The sequence below is a fragment of the Ischnura elegans genome, chromosome 10 (genome assembly GCF_921293095.1).
Source record: "Ischnura elegans chromosome 10, ioIscEleg1.1, whole genome shotgun sequence".
Classification (NCBI taxonomy): domain Eukaryota; kingdom Metazoa; phylum Arthropoda; class Insecta; order Odonata; family Coenagrionidae; genus Ischnura; species Ischnura elegans.
In genome coordinates, this window is record NC_060255.1 from 22,854,960 (window position 1) to 22,877,817 (window position 22,858).

General features: G+C 35.9%; 1 protein-coding gene across 8 annotated transcripts in view; it reads right to left on the reverse strand.

Moving 5' to 3' along the window:
- Positions 1 to 22,858, reverse strand: part of LOC124167240 (DENN domain-containing protein Crag) — a 75,095-nt gene that overhangs the window by 9,035 nt on the left and 43,202 nt on the right. For 5 of the 8 annotated variants that reach the window (XM_046545117.1, XM_046545115.1, XM_046545116.1 and 2 more), the window contains 9 exons: positions 22,313 to 22,399; positions 13,909 to 14,058; positions 12,635 to 12,873; positions 11,766 to 11,961; positions 9,266 to 9,492; positions 7,561 to 7,801; positions 7,092 to 7,182; positions 6,154 to 6,321; positions 215 to 388 (listed from right to left, as the gene is read on the reverse strand). In XM_046545117.1, coding sequence (XP_046401073.1) covers positions 215 to 388; positions 6,154 to 6,321; positions 7,092 to 7,182; positions 7,561 to 7,801; positions 9,266 to 9,492; positions 11,766 to 11,961; positions 12,635 to 12,873; positions 13,909 to 14,058; positions 22,313 to 22,399 — 1,573 coding nt within the window. Of the gene's footprint in view, positions 1 to 214; positions 389 to 6,153; positions 6,322 to 7,091; positions 7,183 to 7,560; positions 7,802 to 9,265; positions 9,493 to 11,765; positions 11,962 to 12,634; positions 12,874 to 13,908; positions 14,059 to 21,707; positions 21,714 to 22,312; positions 22,400 to 22,858 lie in introns of all 8 variants that reach the window. The other 3 variants (XM_046545122.1, XM_046545119.1, XM_046545118.1) reach the window with 2 other exon arrangements.

Consider the following 22,858-nt stretch of genomic DNA (forward strand, 5'->3'; position numbering starts at 1 on the left):
TAGACGTGGAAAAAGATGGAAAGGTCGTATGCATTAGAGCATGGAGAAGTGAGGGTTGCAATGTCATCAAGAGCAGTAAGAAAAATGGTGGGAAGATAGAAGTAGATGGAGAGGCATCTGATAGCACCCAGTCACAGCAGTAGCTGGAACAAAATCCAACTATGTGTGTATACATGTATTTTCACCATACTGAACACAATAATGATGCCATTACCTCTTCATGCAGTCTTGAGTTGTCCCACAAGCATCGAATGAAGACATTATTGTAGTCTGCTGAGGCCCATGAAGCATGAATGGTGTGCTGGATATTGGGACCTGTTGTCACAGCAGCATTTAAACAAAGTCCTGGCAAATGGCTGACAACATTGATACGCTGAAATATCCACACCTATAAAAATATAAAAATGGATCTTATTTTTCATGCCTTCACCATCAGAATAAATGAAAATTATTCGACAAACAAATCTCATTTTCCATCATCAAAACTGTGATGATTGTGTCATACGGTTAGTTTCTGAATATTATTCCCACCCCATATACGATACACTCAAGTTTTTATGAACATACAATGATAATTTTCATATTACCATGTACACCCATGCCTCACTTAGCACAATTTTGATTAGTGCAATCATGATATAGCACAAATTCTTTCCTCGGGAAAACATCCCAACGCTGCTTAAGCTTATGAAATAACCTTAAAATAATCTCTTGAATAAACGTGAACTGGTGCCAAGTACACACAAAATTGCACTTATTTTATGGATATTAAAAATATTTCTTGCCTCAAATCATCTTCTTTGTTTATATTGTAATGGTCCAAATACCATTACGAGGTGCCACCTAAATTGGTGCATTCATTTCCCTACCCGCTCCTTTCCACTAACCTTTCACACCCCCCAGACCACGGCCCGTGGAGGAAAGTGTGTATGCATAAGTGGGGATGAATGTCGACTAGATAAGGTTATGAGTGTTGTGTGAGTGTGTTTGGGAGGACAGGAACTCGGGTTTTTCCCGTGCATAATGTGTTCCCCCTCCCTCTTGTGTGTTACCTCACCCCAAGAAGGGGGATATAAAAGGTTGTGCGCGTGTCAGAAAAGAGGACTAACAGATTGAAGTGAGTGTTGGGAGAAGCCCATGCCCGAATTTGGTGCGACACGGCAGTGAAGATGAGGGGCCTATCAACCACGCAATTGGTTGATTCCTGGATATCATGGTCTGAAATAAGAGACCCCCCCACCTGTCCGAAGGAGCAAGGACCAGCTTAAAAAGGACACATTCCTTACGTTCCGGATGCAGCTTCATCCAACAAGGGAGAAAGAGGAGTTTGCAGTAAAAGGAACGAGAGTTTGCTGGATCCCACCTGTTTGTGGATTTATCTTTTTTTTTGTTGGAGGATAAAAATTGTTTAAATTATATTTTGTTTCGCTGAAAGTTTTGTGTGTTTTTTTTTTAACTCCTTCACGGGTCATCTTAAAAAAATCCCTCGCCATTCCTTTCGCCCCGATCATTTTTCTTTTTCTTGAATTCGTCGTGGAAGAGGGCATAACCGTCCGAACGTTACCCATCAGGTCGGATCGGGAACCCCCCACCCGCAATTATCTCCAAAGAAGGGGAATATTTTTATTTCCCGTAAATTGTATGAAGAGAGTGACATAGGTTTGTCCCGTAGGTCCCATGCGGGAGGGATCCACGAGGATTTATATATTTTTTTTTGTTTTTGTGAGACCACCCATCCCCGGTTCTATTTAGACATCGGGGCGAGCCAGGGGCGGGATGCCAAAATATATTTTTCGAAATCCATTGTGCACCTGCAAAATGGCCAAAAGCATTACTCGTCATGTGGTTCGGATAGCCGGCCTACCGAAGTAATTTATCTCGTCTCCTTGACTGAATGACATTAATTACTTTAGAGCATTAATTAAGTTTGGAGCAAGTGGAAATGAGTTTCTTTGAAAGGGATATAGTTTGATATGTAATTTTTGCCATCATAGGTTTTTGGGTGTATTGATTTCCACATAGGTGGTTCACCCTTAACCCTTCAAGGTAATAGGTATTCACGGGGGAGAATGGAGCCAAGTTGCGTGTGAATAGCATCAACACGTAAAAAGATCCGCTAGAGAGTTTCAAACACATTGCCTTCATTCCCTTCCTGCGGTCTTTAAGCCCTCTGCATCTCAGGAATACAGTGTGGCAGTTGTACAGCAGTAGAAGGAGTAAAAATGGCAATGGCACAAAATAGGAATTTGGGTATAAAAATAAAAAGTTATCAAGGAAAAGGATAAATCTCGAAGAGTGATTGAAAGTGATCAATTCCTTTAAAAATAGAGAGTGTTAAATCGATATTGTTCGTAACTTTAACCTCAAGTCTTTTTCTGAATAAAGACAAGTTAAAACGTCAGTGACATCAGCCGCACCAACTTCAACCAAGCGGTCGACACCTTTGTGAAGTTTGTTGCTGGAAAAACAGAAAGATTTCTAATTACCTGGATTAATAATACATGGTCAAATGTTCCCTTATCTCAGGCAGTTATTTGTGCAAAATCTGTGGTTTTATTTGAATCTGAAGGTGATTTCGATAGAGCCATGCAGAATAAAAACCAAGAGAAAATGGCAAAAAATAGGAATGCGGGTAGAAAAATCAAGAATTTATCAAGAAAAACCATAAACCTAGAAGAGAAATTGATATAGGTCAATTGCTTTGAAAATGGAGAACGTCTAAGCGATATTGCGCGGAAGTTTAATCGCACGATGCCTTATTCTGACTAAAGACGAAGTTAAAACATCAGTGACCTCAGCCGCACCAACTTCAACCAAGCGGTCTACACATACAGAAAGTTCATAGTGAATCAGTACAAAAAGACGAGAGTGGCAATCGCTCCGAGACATTTAGTGAAAGTTGCCGTTGGTTCCAGAATTTTAAACGGCAAGCAGGCATTTTCAGTGTAGCAATATCAGGTGAATCTGCAAGTGCTGATACAGTGCAATCACCGCGATATTTTCTGATGACCTCCAAGCTGTGATTGAAAATGGCCCCTATCACCCTCCACTAGTTTTTAATGTAGACGAGACGAGATTGTTTATGAAAAGAATGCAATCTCGTTCATTCATTTTCAGGGAAAAAAAATCTGGGTCAGAATTCACAGCATTTAAAGACTTTTTCACGTGGCTGCTAATGCCTCCGGGGACTTCAAATTAAAGCCAGTTATGATTTATCATTCACAAACTCCGCGAGCAATGAAATGGTATTCAAATTAGCATTTGTCTGTCATTTGGATGAGTGAAAAAAGGGCCTGAGTGAAACAATAATTTTTTTTAGACTGGTTTGAATATTCGTCAACTGCCGGCAATGCATTGCAAACCCCTGAGATTTTATCCTAGATTTAAGCCCACCCGCACAAAAGGAGGGAATTTCTAAAGCATGTACGAATATTCTTTTAATGAGAAAAAACATGGTTGGAAGGAAATTACTTTGCTTTTCTTTAAGTAATTTCCTTCCAACCATATAATGGAATTCTACAAAGTAAAGGCCTCAACAATTCAGTGCATGAGAAAAAACATCTTTGAATGTGTGCCTACTATCTTAAAAGATATTTTAAACTATAAATTTATTTATAAATAAGGTTTTCTTTGGCAATCAATAAGAATATACAGTACAACCTCGATATAACGACACCCCACGGTGTACTAATAGACACTCGCTATAGCGAATTGTCGCTTTACCGGAGGTGGAGCAAATAATAGCCAATATACCTCTTGCGAACAGATATACAGGAACAGGAGTGGTGCGGCGACAGATAAACATTTATCTGATAAACATAAGCATAAATCCAGACGAAAGGCGATGTTTTTTTCCATCACTAAATTTCCTTACTCAAACAACGACTAACAATTCAAACAATTTATAAGCGCCGCACTGAATAAAAATCATGGAAAGCATTGTTTCGTCAATCATTATGCCAATGCACAACCGACGAAGCCATTTTTCTATGCACTTAATTAGTTCATTTTCGTGATCATTCTATTATTTTGGTATTTTCCACTGAAAATTCAAAAATTAACTGATAAAACAGTATCGCGGTTATTTAATGCCTCAAATGTTTCCATTGGTGTATGTTTATTGTTTCTGTACGTTAAGCGGCAGTGAAGTGAAATAATGCATTACATTTGTTTCTACAGGCGAAAACGGTGGAAGGTTGTATAACGTTCCCGCCTTGGAAGACTTTTTCTATCAGATAATGTAATACCTACATCATCTACGGTAAAAAGTTTGCTAAGCTTGAAAAATGATGTGATTAAAATTGCCGTTGTTGAAAAAAAGTTTCTTTTTGAGTGTTACGCTCGCGACGTATTTGAAGTAATACACCGAGTTTACCACGGCACTGCAAACGAGAGTTAGTTGTTCTGTGAGTTCTTCCAGCGGCCACCAGGGGATGCTCGGCTACCCACGTGACAAAAGAGAGCGCCAGTACGACTCCGACCACTGACGCGAATAGTTCACCCTTGTGAATCCGCAACGGAGAATAAATACGTCCATCCGGACAATTCACGCTCAGTATCATTGCATCGTACGTCCTACATCATCGCTAGGGCGTACTGCATAACTTTAGAGGTTTCATTGCAAGAAATACCTCATACTGCAAGGGTTTTGTCGTGGAGTGTTATGTAAAAAAGTTCGGTTTCGTCTATGTTATATGACGCGGGGAATACTTCTAAAGATACTTATGATCAGAGTCCTTTCTTCCACGACTTCGGGTTTACACCGCAGGCATGACCAGCAATTATGAGGGGAGATAACACTTTGGTGCTTCGCATTAGTATAATCAACCTTCTGCACTCTTAAAATTCTCGATTCGCAATCTATCCCTGAAATATTCCGCTTTAGGCTTGGGCGTAGCACCTTTCTCAGAAGTTCCCGCAGATTTGAATGGGCAAAACCACCCGAACAAAGCTCCTTATAACTATTCATCGTCTGCATTCCTTGGGCGTTTCTGTTTTTTTATAATTTTGCAGAGCGAATAGGAAGATAAATTAATTTCGACACTCTCATATTACTCCTTTATTTTTATTTTCTCGCTTAGACGTGTTACGTGTTTTTTTGGCCATGGTGACTGCCAGCAAATGCTTTCTATTCACGCAAGTCACGGACGAGCGGGTATGTTGCAGACTGCTTTCTGCCGTCCTAGGAACAAAAGAAGATGAAGCATTCGCGATTGCTAATGCCACAATATTTTCACCAAAATTAACTACTTATTTATCGAACGACAGTTTACCACATAAATTTGAGACTGAGCACTCCATTAACTTCATTTCTAACAGATCGCTAGAAATTACAGAGGTTAAGGAGTCTTGATGAAAGTCTTCCGGCGGTGAAACCCTCGCTATGGCGAGAGGCAGCAACAAAAGGGTGTTGTAAAAACGAATTTTTTAAAACGCTTATTATAGGGTCAATTGACGGTGCATCGGCTATCTCTCGTTATAGCGGGAGTGTCGCTATAGCCCGTACTCGCTTTAACGAGGTTCCACTGTACATGGTTTAAAGGCAATTCTATACCCAACACCTATGCTACCAGGAACACATCCCTATCTTCCCAATGTAAAAATGGTCTCAAATAACGCAAATTCGATTAGTGCAAAGACCCCAAGAAACGCATCCCTTGCGCCAAGAGAGGCATTGGAATTTAATACATATATCATTTTGAAAGAAAAGTATTTTCCCTTTGTAGAGTGCTGGGAAAGACATTGATTAGAGTCTTTGGAGGCAATGGATTCTCATTTTCTCTCAATAGATTCCATATAAATGTAATAAAACCTTAGGCATGAAAATAGCCTGGTAAATTTACAAGACATCCACAGGGAGCACTATGAAAATGACTTAGAGCTAATAGGTTAAGTCTTGTCTAACAGGACAACATAAAATTAAAGTTCATTTATTAATTCAAAGAAAGTATTTTAGAAACATTTGTTTAAAATACGGTATCCTTTGTAATCTCGCAGCTTGTAATGCACAACCTTGCCTGTGGCCCCTTAATGAGGAAATTTACTCACATGTGTGTGCTTTAATTTAACTTGATAGCATTCCATGGATCATTTAGAGATAGAGCAGAACACGAAAAATAATATGAAGTGTATGAATGTGTCCATTTTGTTTACCATGTTCCAATAAATGATGGGATGCTCATCGACAAACTGCGGAAGAGTGAGGCAAGTATCTCCTTCATTATCCAAAATATTTTCCAGTTCTTTGCGAAGTACAAGAGGATTCAAGTATGGCACAGTGATAAGTTCAAGTTGCACCGGTTCAAGAGATACATCTTCATTCTAACAATGCATAAAAAAAAGAAATCAAAATTATTAGACAAGAGCGAGCAGAAAGATATTATAAAAGTAATGATTGTCAAGGAGAGGGGGGACGAGCCTGCCCAGGAGTTTTAAGGAGGGTAAGGAGCAGGGTATGTACTGACATTCATACAAAATAGTTATCTCTGAATTATTAGTCTTCTTAACACTTTTCACTGCCCAAGTGAGTCTCGAAAATCCTGCTTGAAATTAATGATGATGAATATGAAAACATTTTAGATAAGGAATACATAAATCATTGTAAAGTATAGATGAAAAACAGGAAATAATCAGTACTTTTTAAACACACTTCAGAAAGGTTTCCCTGTTTCTCATAAGAGCACAATGAATTCATTGCCATCGACTAACTGATAGTCTGTCCTAACTATTTGATTTTGAATTAAAATATTAAATATATTTAGACATTAGAGCTAAGTATTCTAATACGAAAAAGAGTATGCGACTCATTACTGGAAGCTTATAAAAAAAAAACATTTGTGTACCATAAATTTTTATAAAATGAAATATTTAGGCAGACATTATTTTTACAATGGCATTTCATGACTTTCTGCTTGCCCTTACTCAAATCTCAGACCAAAGAGACCTCCAAAACATTCCAATTCGATCAAAATCACAAAATCCCATTTAGCCCAGAACCTCCCTCACTATACCATTGACACAAGAACTATGCTTAAATTAAAGTGGCAGAGGGATTACATAAAGGTATCTTAGTTATTAGCACAAGGCTTTACCTTTTCTTGGTCATCCACATCAGTATTTTCCTTTGGCTGAGTGAGAAGATGGGACTCACTTCTTCTCCTGTACCTTCCAGTCACGCCACCACTACAGAATTAAATTGTATGAAATAGTAGATGATAATGAAACTCACTCCAAAATAAACATCAAAATGCTATGTGATCTACACAGAGGATAAAACAATAAGGTTAAAATTTTGGAGTTTAATGGGTTGTCGTTCACTGGGAGATAAGAGTAAAAGATAAACAGTGCAGTAAAACACACCTTAATGAACAAGTGGAACTGTGATTACACTCTCTTTTGTAAATAGCACATTTTCAGTATTTGTAATCGGGAAAACTTGACTTACAATCTAAAATCATTTGCAACTTTATTTGAAATATTTAAAGGTAAGTTTGAAGTATGTAGTATGTTCACAGACTTTAAACTATGCACATGAAAAAGCATTATGAAATCACTTCTTACTCTGTGGGAAGGATGGGCACAGATGAGCTGAACCTCACTGAATCTGCTACACCACCACTCGATGAGCTGATTCCTTTGGGTGGGAATAATGGGGATACTGATTTGGCATTCTCAGTCTTTTTCAATGGTGTGCTAGCCACAAGAGATGATTTTTCTTCAGTCTCATTCACAATACTTTGATCCTTCTCCTCAGTTACATTACTAAGGGTGCTGGAGTCTGCACAAGTTGATTCATTAATACCTGAAAAAAATTTGAAGTTATAATGTTAAAATCCAGTTGAATTCCCAAGTTTGTAGTTTGATCTAGAGATGGCGCCGCAATGCCATTCTTGTAGTTATGTATGTTACCCACGGAGTCAACAGAAAGAGGGAACCTATAAAAGCAAAAAAGTAGCATCTGCAGCTAAAAAAAGCTATCGTAATGTTTCTTAAATAAATTAATGTGTTCAAGAATATTAATTTCAATGAAAAGACACCGATAAAAAATTTGACACCATTAGGGAGGGACACGAAACATTTCACTCAATCCAAGGAAAAATAATGAAGTTCATGAATTTTTTATCGCAAAAAAATATTTTTTCAAATAGGGCAGAGCGTGATCACGAAACTTCTGGAATTCCCCATTCAGCCCCTTCCTGATGCTACTATTTTTTCACTACTCCCACTTTCATGCTAAAACATATTGAAATTAATTCTTATTTAGGGCATCTTTTATTATACAGCAATTTCACCAAAAATCTAAAACGAAGACTGGCCACTGCCAGCCAAAAAAACTAATAGCCTCCAAATAAATATCCAAACCCTTGGATTACTTAATGGATTAAAAACTTGGAAAACTGAAAGGCTTGATAAAATGAGTTTATTAAAGAAAATTCCTCAACTGTTCAAAAAAGAGAGGTTTTTGATGATGTTTTCCTATTTTTTAAATGATTTTTAGATGAAAGAATGTACAGCAGACTCCTGATTATCCGGCTGCACTATATCCGTGTTGCGGATTATTCGTGCATGATTTTCACTCTAGCTCAGTATTTTCCGCGATCTTTATAAAAAATACAATCGGATGCAAAATCAATGGAATCACTGCATTAATGCTAGGATACACCAGGCTTATTATTTCCGTTAGAATCCCCTACGTAAAACGGAAGCAATTGCATGCTAGCTGCATTCACGGGAGCACCGTGTTCCTGTTTTCAAGCCTTGTCGTGCGCAACTGTGCTCCGTGATCACTGATACACGTCCCACAGCAGTTGCAACCCGGGTAACTTGTGCACGAGGCATGACTATGTGGCGTGGTGCCTGACAGTATAGTTTCCGACGTCGAGCAGTGGTTTTGAAGCATTCGTGCAGAACACTTTTCTGTATCCGTGATCACTAAGCCGTGGATGTGTGGTTTTCGAAACCAGGCCTTACATGGAGCAGTAATAATACGAGTGCAACCATGTTATCTCAACTAAAAAGATTGCAAACTGGCAAATAAAGCTCTCAATGAGTCCGGGAAACACTCTAAAATAACAGAATTATTTGTTTAATATATATAATACATTATTTGTTTTACGTAAATTATGAACATTACAAGACATTAAAGAGAAAGTTTGGGTTATCCGTGTTTTCCAATTATTCGTGCCGTCTCTCCCCATCAGTAGCCCGGATAATCGCGAGTGTGGTGTACTTCATAAAGCTCTTGTAGCAAAATCCGAGTCCTCACCTTGAGTGGATTTGCAGTGTGCTTCTGGGATGTTCAGAGATGAGGACCCTATTGACGTTTTCCTATTTGGAGGATTGAGAGAGAGGGAACTTCCACCACCAACAGCAACACTTTCGACACTTGGAGCAGGCGTCATCATGCTCAACACTACATCCATTGCATGAACCCGGTAGTCTAAAATTGTAACTGTCAGGAAAGGTACCATTCCCTTGGAGCAAAATTGACACCTAAAATAAAAAAATGAGGATATTCAGTATATAGAACCCAAGGTGAAATGAAAACAAGACAAAATATCATTACTTGAAGGTTTTCCCAGTATTTTTCATCTACAGCTGTTTCTTAAAGGAAACACTACATTTGATTCATTTTTCACTAATAGTTACACTCCTCTAATTGGGAGCAGTATCAACCGACTGAATAAATTCAAGATTAACAAGACATAATTCAATAAATTGATTAATATATATTAGGCATACAATTATAATGGCGTAACAATGGTTAATCATTCAAAAATTTTATTCATAATTCATTTCATTAATTTTAATTTCATTCGATTCATTAATTTTATCCAATTCACCACAAACCAACATAACTGTCTATCACAAGTAAAGATTCGTGAACTTTGACAGCATCACCATTTTGCATTTTTGTTTAGCTTTCTCACAAGGAAGTTTTGTTATTGATGCAAATACTGATCCCTGGTTCCGCACATGGCTGGCTGACTGACACAACCTCTCCATGGAAAAGCATAGTCAAGTTTGCTTGGCCCACTTGACTAAGGTTATTTTTCAACTCTCCTCAAAAATGTGAAACATCCTGCCCTGTTATCTTTTCATAGCAGTAGAAACATATTTTAAGTCTTTGCATCCAGATGTATCTTCTTACAGTATATTAGATCATAAAGGGATCAATATTGCATTGGAGAAGTCTTAAATTTCATGATTATTCAGAGGCTAAAATTTCTTCCCCCCTAGACCAAATGGCTCATTATGACCCCACATTGGCAACGATGACCCATCATTGGTGACAATTATTTCATTTATGAGAACAAGTATTAAGCCCTTCACAAGCATCAAGGCAGAGACAACTGGAAAAAGGCATACTTAAATTACAAATATCACAAGGTCAGAGTGTGCAAGAAAAAATATATGGTGCATTCAAGATCCATTCATAGTGTTCTACAATCCTATTACCTTCATCCTGATACATGTTGTAATCTTGTTATAACAGAATAACTTTTCAAGTCATGTATTACGAGAGATGCATCAGAAAATACAACCAAAAAGGGAGTCACACAATAATAGGGAAGGAGAACATGAAACTATAAAAATATCAACTTCAAAAATACACTAAAATATACCTATTAACTTAACAGCCTAAAATGCTAGATACATTGGCATACTATAAAAGGCAGAACAGACAGAAAATGGGTATAAGCACATAGAAATGACTGCGATTCAGCATAAAAATGATTGAGATTGCTAATGGTTACCACTTTCTTTCACAATCATTTCTAATCGGTATGATGGTAATATTCCCCCTATGTTGATTTTTAATATTTCTTTTTCAAAACATTGAAACTGGGATTTTCCGCACCAATTATCACAATACATTATCCTCAAAAATTAACCAATTGTAACATTAAATCTTAATAGGCATTAATCATCTCTATTACAACTTTCATGCTGAAAGCCTGATTCACCAGTCTTGCATTGTCTTGAGGCAATGAACCAGCAAATCACAGGTTGTGCGACAAGATAATTAATCCATCATGCATCGTCAATGGGAGATTACTTTTATATCATCCATAAGAGTTATGAATTTTTATATTTACTTAATCCAACTGTAACAATTCTTGTCGATGACATGAAGAAACAATGAGTATAACGTGATAATGAAAAGCAAATCTGGTTGACTAAGTACTTATTAATTCAACAGATTTAGGCGTTACTTGGTGGAACGATGAGATATTCATGGTTAAATAAAAACACAGTACTATTCCACAACCTTATATTTTTGCAGTCTACTAGTTTCAACGTTTACAACGTTTAGTCTTGATAATGACGTTGTACACGTTGAAACTAGTAGACTGCAAAAATATAAGGTTGTGGAATAGTACTGTGTTTTTATTTAACCATGAATACTTATTAATTGTGTAATGTGTAAATTGGATTGGTGAAGTAATAGTACATGCCATAGCTCTTGATTTCCTTCAAGAGGAATTATCCTGGGCTACTGTGTTTAAAATATATGAGTTAATTTATTAGCTGAATATAAAGAATGAACATTATACTACATTAGATTCATGCTGATAACTCTAGGATATAGTCCAGAAGAATAGTAAAATCATAAGAGATTATGATGTATTGATTAATATCACTTTGGAATGGATCCTCATACTTCATACACTAAATTTCATACAAATACTGGAAGCAGTAAATATTTATTCATACTTCAAACTTTAAAAAAATGTAAACAAATCATATTCAGAAATTCATACTTGGTGTTTAAGTTGGAATCTTCTGGGACCCAGCCAGCCATTATTTCTTCATCATACAGCAATGAAGAACAATTGTGACATTTGGAGCAAGTTGTCATCAGCATCTCCAGGGCCATTGGGACTCGAAGATTTCTAACAGATGTACTCTTTGGATAGAGGTTCTCAGGAAATAGGCTTTGCATTGATGCACTTGGATCTGAAAAAAATGTAAATACCAATGACAGTTCATCAAATTTCAACTAAGCACTGCACAAAACAAGAGACTTTGTATGCATTCACGTGCACATGTGCAAAGTTAAATGCACAAAGGATGAAGTTAGCCATGAAAAAATATCAGGCTAAACCGGGATTCAAATCCAGATCTCCCGATAGCCGGTCAGGCATGTTAACCAATTATGTACACCGTCAAGCCACCTTCTCAGAGCAAACTTGAGGATGGGTTTTAACCGGCAATCAGGACTTATTATTACCACTATAATTTAATAATTCCTGATCAAACTCAAAGACATATTGCCTCAAGTTAAGAAGATTGGTTCATTTAGATTCAAAAATGATTTTTTAAGTATTACTTCTAGAAATTCAATAATTTCAGAAGAAAAATTATGCAATGGTGACGCATAATGGGATATCTTGTGAGTATCATTGCCTAAGTTAACTTCTCTGATGCTAGTATACATACAAAGAAATATCACAAGACCAACTGGCAAGAAGCTAGTGGAAGTAGATATCATAAGAATGATTTTCAAATAAAATACAGATAAAATTTTGCTTAGATGAAACCATAAATAGAATTTGTTTCCTTCACAATTCAGGCAACTATGCATGTACAGTAATGAACTAAAAACCATAGTTCAGGTAATTATTCTCACCATTGGGTAGCAAATTGGATGAGCTGCCTTTCCGACTACCATCTCCAAACAAGTCAAATAAATTGCTACCCCAATATTCCCCACCATGCTGGGCACCAACAGCAGCAACTGCTGCTGCAGCCAGAGGTGAATACTCAGTTGAAGTCCGCCTTCGTCTCTCATCTATGCTTAAACTACTCCCCACACCATCACCGTGATAAGACTCATCATCATAATCTCTTTCAGAGAGCCGGTGAGGTCTGAAAGAGAAAAGAAAAAATATTTGAGAAGTTGCCTAACCCAAAAACTGCCACTGTGACACACATCAGCATGGTAAAAATTCCAGAATATTTATTTAAAAAATCTATGCTCATATCCATCCACCAAAATCACAAGCAAGAAGTTTTATACGTCATTTTTTTATTTCAGGTAGGCAAAGGGATGCCAAGGATAAGAATAATGGAGCTGGTGATGAGAGATGTAAAACAAAAGAATTATGTAAGCATAAAAAGATAAGTGGACAAGAAATTGAGGGGAGAGCAGCATTTAACCAATCTTCAGACACTCTTGATGATGATGATTTCAGACCAATAATTGAAACAATTTTTCAAAACAAATTTTAGATAATTGTCTTATTTTTTTAAATTTTCCTCATAAATAAATTTTAATACCTGTAGAAATATAGTTTTTCCTGAGGACTTATCATTGATTGGGGGAGCTCAAATGTTAATCCATATAAGTGGCCAATAGTGTGTTTGTTGTTAGATGATTCAAAATCTCCACCATAGCACTCAAACCACTTTTTCCATTCAGTGAGTGTGAGAACATGCCATTTAACCGTCTACTCCCATGCTGAGCTTGAGCTCTGAGCACTCCCTACCCCTGAATATCCCCAATTTCTATCCTCATCCATTTGCATATAGCCTAGCTTGCTCCTGCCGCTTGCTATTGCCATCAAGGTCAGCAGACTCCAAATTAAAAAGTATGGAGATTTATCTATAAACATAATGCCCTATTTAAGAAATAAATGACAGAATTGGATTACATGATACTGTACAGATGAGTTTAGAATAGCATAATTAATTATGATTTGGCCATTATAGGCATGCTATAACCTTCCTGAAGACCTCTAAACCTATTTGAATGGTGTCCTAACAACTCCAGTACTTCAAGTATTGCTATACAGGTGACTCCTATCAAATTATTATGCTAAATAGCATTCAACTTTGCCACAAGAGCAATAAATACAACATATTGTTTACTTGTGTACATGGAACTAAAAGAGAGGTACTTACACAGAACCAGCCTTCACTGGAGTACTATTGGCAGATATTGCTTCCTTAATCTCATCAAACTTCTTCGCTACTGATGTTGCAGCTGATTTAATGCTGTTAATTCCTCCCATTATTAGTTCATTTGATTTCTTCGTTGTAATACTACTCGGACTGAAATTAAATAGAAAGATAATGATGGTATCAGATAAATGACATTGAGCTCATTAAACCTTTATCTACACAGATTGATTCTAGCAGAGAACCAAACGCAGAGAAAGTGACTCAATAAATTTGAACTTGTATAAATGGTCATTAGCATTTCAATAGATTCAGGAACTATCCAAAATATACATACAAGTTACAAAAAAAACAACTAAGGATAATGTAGGTACACCTCAGAGAACCCCAAATATGTGAGCAAAAGCTGTCAGGAATGACTGTAAAAGCTATCACTAAGCAGGAATATATAATGAAAAAAAAACTTATCTATTTAGTACAAGAGAAAAGTATATAGGAATTCACCAATGAATTCACTATAGCAATTATACGCTCATAATACATTTTTAACAAAGTTAAATTGGCTTGTTTTAGCAAATTCAATGCCAGTATTAGACCAGATGCTTAAACTGATATGAGAGTATGGCCAACCCATTGCTCCTGATATTCAAGGTTCTACTGAGCATGGACAGTAACTGGCCAAATTTTATGACCAATGGTACATGCTAACAAAAAGAGGACACCAAAATACAATAAAGGAGTATTATCTAAATATATATTTACCATAATTATTTAAAAAATCATCACACTGCAGAAAAATAAAATAAACTGAAGTTCACAACACTAACCACAAAACAAAGACTCAAGATTTCTTTCTTTTTTTTACCTAAATACAATCAAAACTACATGAGCATTACTATTATACCATAATTCAATGCAAAATAATTAAATTAATGAATTTCACGGCTCCAGAAAAAACAAAAACTCATATTTTTATATTTCCAAAAAAGTTTAGCAAAAACTGCATGAAGTGTATACTTGGTGACACTTGCAACCAATGCCCCCACCATTTTTAGCCTGAACAAGTCACATGGCTACAGCAAGTGTGAATATCATTAGTAGGGACATGTAAAAGGTGGGGTTATTTTATATCCAAAAGTGGTGTTACATTTTTACAAAAGCGACGTTATTTTGCCCTGAAATCGGTGATATTTTAACGGCAAAATAATTGATGCTGATTAAGAGCCATCCTTCCTGTGGCCCAACCATTGCCCTAAATTTAGGATATTATTGACCAGGAATAATTTAATATGCTATAATATAAGCAATAATATACATGGAGTATTGACTGAATTCACCTATTTTACTTATTTTATCCTTCGCATATCCATGTACATATCCAGCTTACATAAAGAGAAATAACTTTTAAATGTCTGTAATTTCAAATGAAATACTGCTGTTGTGATCCAGTCGCCATCTTTTAGATTTGTTCTCTTATCTGTAAACACACTGCGATAGCAGGAAAGAAATCTTTCTGAGCCCACGTTTGCAGAGGGAATCCAAAGTGCTTAAAGGCACTTAGATGCAACCGATGTCTCAGACATTTGAGCTCCTGGATTGCTTTAATTATATCCACTGAACCCCGGGAATTTTGCTTTTGTAGTAATTTCTGTAATTCTCCCAACCCCAACTTCTCTGTCTCCAGTGATTCGAGGCCAAGAATTTTTTGTCTTTTAGTCAGGGTTCATGTCTGTAGTCGGAACTTCTTGGGGATCCAAAACTGAGACCTTTTCAAATACCTATTTTTCTACTTAGGTCTTCTATCAGAAGAGAACTAAGTTTGGTTGACGCCTTTTCAGCCATCTGCATAGGTACTGACTTTACAGCAGCTGCTTTAGAGGTTGTCATGTTTTGCAGATGTAATAAGTGCTTTTATCCAAAAAAGTACTCTTATGAATATTCTCGAGGCTAATTTTTAACTTCCTTTACCCTTTCAAAACGGTGGAGTTCCCTCCTTAGCATGAATGCAGGACTGTGCTCCATGAGACTCTTCGGTCCCCTCTGTATGGAGCATTTATGTTGGACATCTGTTAAGAAAGGTCTTGTGGATAATCTCACACTCTCAACACCAACCTTTTTTGATCCTTCCTAGTGGGGATTTCGCATTATCTTGGGATCCAAGGGTAGTTGGTCCCCCTCCTTTTGCGGTTTATAACCCTACCAGCGGCATTGGTTCGCTGTCATCTCATGCTTTGTTTATATGAATTAGCTATATGGATGATTGTTGCTTGCATATAAATTGCAGACTTCCTATTGGATTCCTCATTTTATTCTGAGAATTTTAAAATTTTGAATGAAGCTCCACTGTCAGCATTAACGAATTTTATGCATTAACAATTTCCATGCCGATTTTATACTGAAATCGAGAAATAAGATAATATTTATGGTAGAATTTCGTTTAAATACTGTAAACGCTGCTCAAAAGACAAAGAATTCAATTCTTAGTTTATATTTTTTGAGAAAGAAGCATATATTTATTTTGCAAACTAACTGAATGAACAATTGACTGCAGTCCCTTGCCACATAGAGGGGTAAATTACGACGAGGGGTCCGGGTACCTGATCCCGGATTTTGGCGGTAGGGCCTGTGTTCCACTGTGTTGAGTCCCGAAACTAAGACTTTGCAAACCCACAAATGTCATAAAAGAAGGAGAGGAAGGAAATGTGTATTTTCGGCATTCATTCGCCTGCGTAGGAAAATCTCAGACGAAAATTTTCACCTTTCGTCTCCTAGGTCAAGAAACGTCCTGCCACATATTTTCGTAATTAGTAGCGAAAGGGTTAACTCTTTATAGAATGTGAGCATTTGGATAGTTTGAACCGTCCAGTAATTTGATTAAGTCAAGCCATCAGATTCCCATTAGTCCAGGAAATGAAGCTCATAAAAGTGAAAAACCTTGCAATTTTTTCAAACTGAATCGATTTGCACCAAAATTTGGGATTAGACTAATTATACCCCCTACTTCAAAATCTATATTGTGCCGAAGGGCGCTTTATATTTTTTAGGGGTGAAAACTACCCCTAAAAGCTGGAACTTAAAAAATTATTTTTTAAAGCTAAATACGTGTAAAATTTAGTTTAAATTATATGTATAATTATTTTTTTATGTTTGGAAAATAATTTTAAGGTGTTTCAACCCATAATAATCAACCCTTATTGGGGGTTAATGTAAAAAAGAATTTTCAAACTGAATCGATTTGCATAAAAATTTGTGATTATACTAATCATACCTCCTTTAAAAATATTTTTCAAACCGAATCGATTTGCATAAATATTTGAGATTACACTAATCATACCCCCTTCTTCTAATCTAAAATCTATATTATGCCGAAGGGCGCCTATTATTTTTTAGGGGTGAAAACTACCCCTAAAAGCTAAAACTTAAAAAATTATATTTTAAAGCTAAATACGGTTAAAATTTAGTTTAAATTATTTGTATAATTATTTTTTTTGTTTAGAAAATAATTTTAAGGCGTTTCAACCCACAATAATCAACCCTTATTGGGGGTTAATGTAAAAAAAATTATTTACCCTAAAAATAAAAATTATTTATCACATTGTATCTTCTTATTCACTTTCTAACTCCTTTTATTATGTATTCACTTTTTTCTCTCATGATTTTAATCACAGCACAGAAAAGATATAATAATAGGATAAACAGAACAAACTTCGTCATGGTAACATAAACAAATAAATGTACATTTATGTAGACATTACATGAAACACAATCAAACGGAGACTGTATGGCTTCCAATCTTCCCACCACATGTATGCTCACAGGTCACTGTAAGCGAGAGCACACATACTCACATATGTGTATGTATATATACATCTTATGGGTATGTGTGTTTATTTTGTAGCAAATTTGAGTGTATCGTTAGCTTCTAACGTAAAGTACACAAAGTATATGCTGATTATGAGGAATATTATGCTCTGAATTGTGGATTTCGAATTTTTCGAAAATAAATTTGATTGGTATTTCAAACATAGCTCCTTTATTTTTTATGATAGAACGTTCATTTAAATTGTATTTTGTAGGGTTTTTACTGACTACAAGGTCATGTGAATTGAATTTTTTTCGAGTCATTTATTTTTAAAGGGGAGGGATTTAAGGGTTTAAATAAGGTGGAGCTCCCTTGGAAATAGAGGTTTTAATTATCAATATCTCACCAAATATTTATTGTATAGAAAATTAAAACACACAAAAATATTTGAAAGTAAAGACGCTACAATTTATTACTCCTGCATTTTTTTCATATCTCCAGTTTTTTTGGAGTTATTTTGAAAAAAAGAGCATTTATAACGAAATTGTAGAAACTGACTTTTCACTTTTTCCTCCAATTTTTTTCAAAATTTAGAGTTGTAAATTAAAAAAACTTCTAGGATCAATTAACAATACTTAAATAAAGAGAAATACTGAAGGGCATTGACCAATTTTGTCTATTGTGGTAATAAGGAGTTGTTTTCACTGATTTTTTCGTACAAAAAAGTAGGGACTGATCTTATTTTTAATCATAACTCGCTCAAATTTCATGATAAAAAATATTTTTTCTCATTATAAGAAAGTTTTTAAAAAACACTTTTAAACAGATCACATACTTTTCCTCGAAAATTACATTTTTCCCGCTTTTTGGTATTGAATCTTTCAAATTTAGCGTATGACATACAATAGATAACCATCAACAAGTTGTAGCTCGGTCCGAATTGGTCATAAAGGAAATATAAAATAAGATTTTTATTTAATTTTTTACAAGCTACAGTTTTGTAATTCACAATTTCCTAATAAAATTAATACTTTTCAAGTTATTTGCCTATAATCGATTAAAATATTTGATTTTTTCGTCAAAAAACTGTAACTTTCAATCGCAAATAACTCGTAAAATATTAATTTTACTCAAAAAACGGAGAAAACATTTTATTCTTAGAATGTATTTTTCTATCGATTCCTCTAGTCAAAATATAATTAATATTTTCCACCCCTGAGATGGGGTGGACACCACCCCCAGGGTAAAAGCGCCCGTCGGTATGATATAGATTTTGATTCTTGGTATATTCCCTACTTATTGTGAAAATTTCAAGAAAAAGCGATTCAGTTTGAAAAAATTGCGAGCCAAAATGCTTCATTTCCTGGACTACATGGCATTTTAGCTACTTTGTAGACATCGTGTGAATGTGGTTTAGACATCCTCCTGACGAACAAGTCACCTTATTTCCTCGAATGTGTTTCTTTGTGGAAATCATGAATTTTCTCCAATTCATGGGCGACTTTCACCAGCTCAGACGCAATTTTCATAATATTTTTCCTTCTGCTCATGCTTCTCCCATGAAATTGTTTTTCGAGGCGTATATTTAAGCCGTAATTTTTTCACTGCATTGGCCACTCACCGACGCAACGAATTTCCGTGGGCCGCCGTTCACGGTAAAGCACCGTGAAATCCAGAGAGTCATCTTGTTGGAAAGTGGCCTGAATTTCACGGTGCTGTGTCGGGAAAGGCAGCCGGCGATAAGTTGTTTCGGCTGAAAGCTGCATCAATGTAGCTCTGTTTGTATTTCTCCGCATAGACGGTGCACCGCCGCTTTTAGACTTTGCTCCGGCCCTCGTCAACGGCACGGCACTGTGCTTTCAAATAACCATTGGTCTCAATGCATGTCTTCAAACGAGTTGAATCCCACAGTAGAGGGCACGGAGTTGTCAACGGTCAGCAAGGTAAGGTTCAATCGGACCCGGCGGTGAGCCATTTATGGTGTGAGTGTGCTACCTTGAAGCTACTTTCAGACGCGACGACATTTTGCAGGCCATCGTTCACGGCACGGTGCCCTGAAATTCAGGCCACTTTCAAACGAGACATCCTACCGTGCTGTGCCGTGAACGGCGGCCCATGGAAATTCGTCGCGTCGATAAGTGGCCAATGCAGTGAAAAAATTACGGCTTAAATATACCCCTCGAAAAACAATATTGTGGGAGAAACATGAGCAGAAGAAAAAAATGGTGAAAATCGCCCATGAATCGGAGAAAATCGCAATTAGCACGAAATTCGCGTTTTCGCAGGAAATCCCGGAATTCGTGTTAAATTTCCTGTTATTGTATTTGCGACTTTTGCATGTCCCTAGTCATAAGTCTTGTTTGTATTAGAGAACTGGCTATTTACCTGGAGATGATTTCATCTCGTAGGGAACTTGCAAGCTTGAAATTTGCTATTCAAACTCTAGTTCATCTCATCTCTAGGCATATGCTATCTTGAAACACATAGTTTGTTTTTTAAGAGAGAAAATGCTACTGAGGTATAGTTACATGGCACATTAACTCATATGAGTTAATATAGGAATGGGAATTACTGCGGTAGAACGTAACATGCACAAATTCATGAACCGAATTAGAACAGGTTCTATTGTATGTTCTTGCATTTGCACTGGTTGGGTGGTTATTAGGTGCATTTTTGCATTCATTCTCACGCTCATATACGCATTTATACATTTAGGCATCAACTCGTAAGGGTTCATGCACCATGTAACCAGTTACAGCTCAAGTTAAGTCCATATAACATAGTTGCACAATGTTAGTGGCCAAGGTCACCTTTATTTGCGTGTTTACAAAAATCAAATTGTTAATTCAAGCATCATTCCAGGTTTACAAAATGAAAGTTTTAAAAATTCCCAAGTTATTCTTATACAAACTAATGAGAAATTTTACAAGTCTAACATACATGCTGGACTCTTTGCTACATCAATAAAACTACTTAAAGTAATTAGATAATTGAGAAAAATGATCCCAAAATTTTTACAAATAAAAATGGAAGTGGAAAAATAAAGCAATATAATATTTTGTCCTATTAGCACTATATATATTGGAATTGAAAAAAAGAATAAACCAGAAATGGGCTTAGGTACTCATATATTGTTCTCCTGGTAATAAAAACAGTCTCAGAGATGGAATGGGCCAACCAAATAAAAATGGCACACATCCAAGGCCAAAAGTAAAATATAATCTGAAGTAATGCCACATAACTTTGAATACAAAATCCAAATGGGAAACAGGAAGAAAAGTAGATTTATATCCAGTGCTGTAATTCTATCAAAAATACACAATGCACGTAAATATTTGAGCAAAGGGGGTTTCTCATAAAAGATAATTACCACATTTAATTTTGCAGATCATGAGAACAGGTATCCAAGATTAGTATGAAAAAAAATTTCAGCAATGGAGCTTATCAAGTTAACAAGATCACCTCTTTACATAAAATAAGTGTTGGTAATGCCATTTCATACATCGATTGTTGACTAAAATTCCATGCTTAGATAAATTTTGGAAAACGTCAGATTTTGACCTGAAATTCTTGTAACTTCAAACAATTTTCCCAGCCCTGAAAATTGAGGAATAATTCCTGGATTTCTTGGTTTTCAATGATTTGTGAACACCTTGTGATGAGTGGCTATGGGAATTTGGTATCGTCATTTTTTCAAGAGGGTCACCATTATGCACGGACCACAAATGGCCATACTAATGGAAAACTAAACAATTTCAACCACACATTAATCCAAAAATCAACCTAATGGATTTAAATTGACATACTATAGACAAAATTGACAACCTACTTCAGGATGGTAGAGTAGAATTAGTACTTAAAACAATAAGTCTCTTTGACACTACAATGATAATTACAGTCATTACATTAACAGCTACATATAACTAAAAATGTACAAAAATCTGAGGATAAAAGTTGAAAAAAAATTATATTTATCTTTGCTTTTCAGAAGGATGCATACACTTTTCTGGAAAAGAAAATGTGTGACATGGATTTAAAGAGACCAAAATGCACACTTAGCTTCAAAATATATGAATATGTACTGCATAAACATATAAATAACATCAGTAAAAAATATATAATAGTAAACAATTTAAAAAATTGCCAAAGACCACACCTACAAACAAAATGACTTATTAAAAAATAATTGAATCACCTAGGTAAGGCATGAATTCAAAACAAAAAATCCTGTGCAAGATGTTTGATTTCTTTTCATGAGTGAAAACAAATATCATTTAGAATTTTCAATAAATCTAACCCTAATACTTACCAAAAATGCAACGCTGAGAAACCTAAAACCAAAAATGACGCAAAAATGCAAACAAATTATTAATTCTCAATGAGAATGAAACACATTATTTACCATGAAATTCAAGATCGAGGTTCCTAGAATATAATTAGCCATGCTTAAAAGGGAATAAAATCCTTAGCATACCTGTTAAATATACCAATCCACAGCCAGAATTGAAAAAGTAATAGTTACCGAGGACACTTCCTTGTCAGAAAAAATTTCATGCACATGCTTTCACGAGATAGAGCACAAATCCATTATACCAATTTTCTAACCTGAAAGAGGTGAGGGCATTCTCAATGATCTGTGAACCCAGGCGCAGGTCAGGTTTACGCAGACTTAGTCTAGCAGGACTATACCGGCTGAAAACAAAACATACATGCATGCTCATTAAGCTGCACAAAGCTCACTGCACAAGACATACAATTGGGTGGGATATCAAGGTACTTACCAGAATTAGTGTTAGAATTACAAGGGAGAGACAAATGGCAACTCAAAAATAAAACAAGAACAAGCCTACATTGTGTAAATAAGAAAATACAGAAAACTCCTAGAGTGAAATTTCATACACTATACTTCATTGGTACAGGGTGGCAACGATTTGAATATCTATTCTAGCATTGAAAGTATTCTGGGTAATTAAGGAGAAATCAAATTATTTAAAAGGGAATTAAACAGGCAGTAATCAGACCTGTAATAAAGGGTCTTCAATTATTCTTTTGTAGTCATTAAGTTCTTCCATTAATCATTCAGAAAACAATTTCTTTTCTCAATAATCAAAAACAACCATGCACGCAGTTTAGGAGAAAATTATTGGAGGA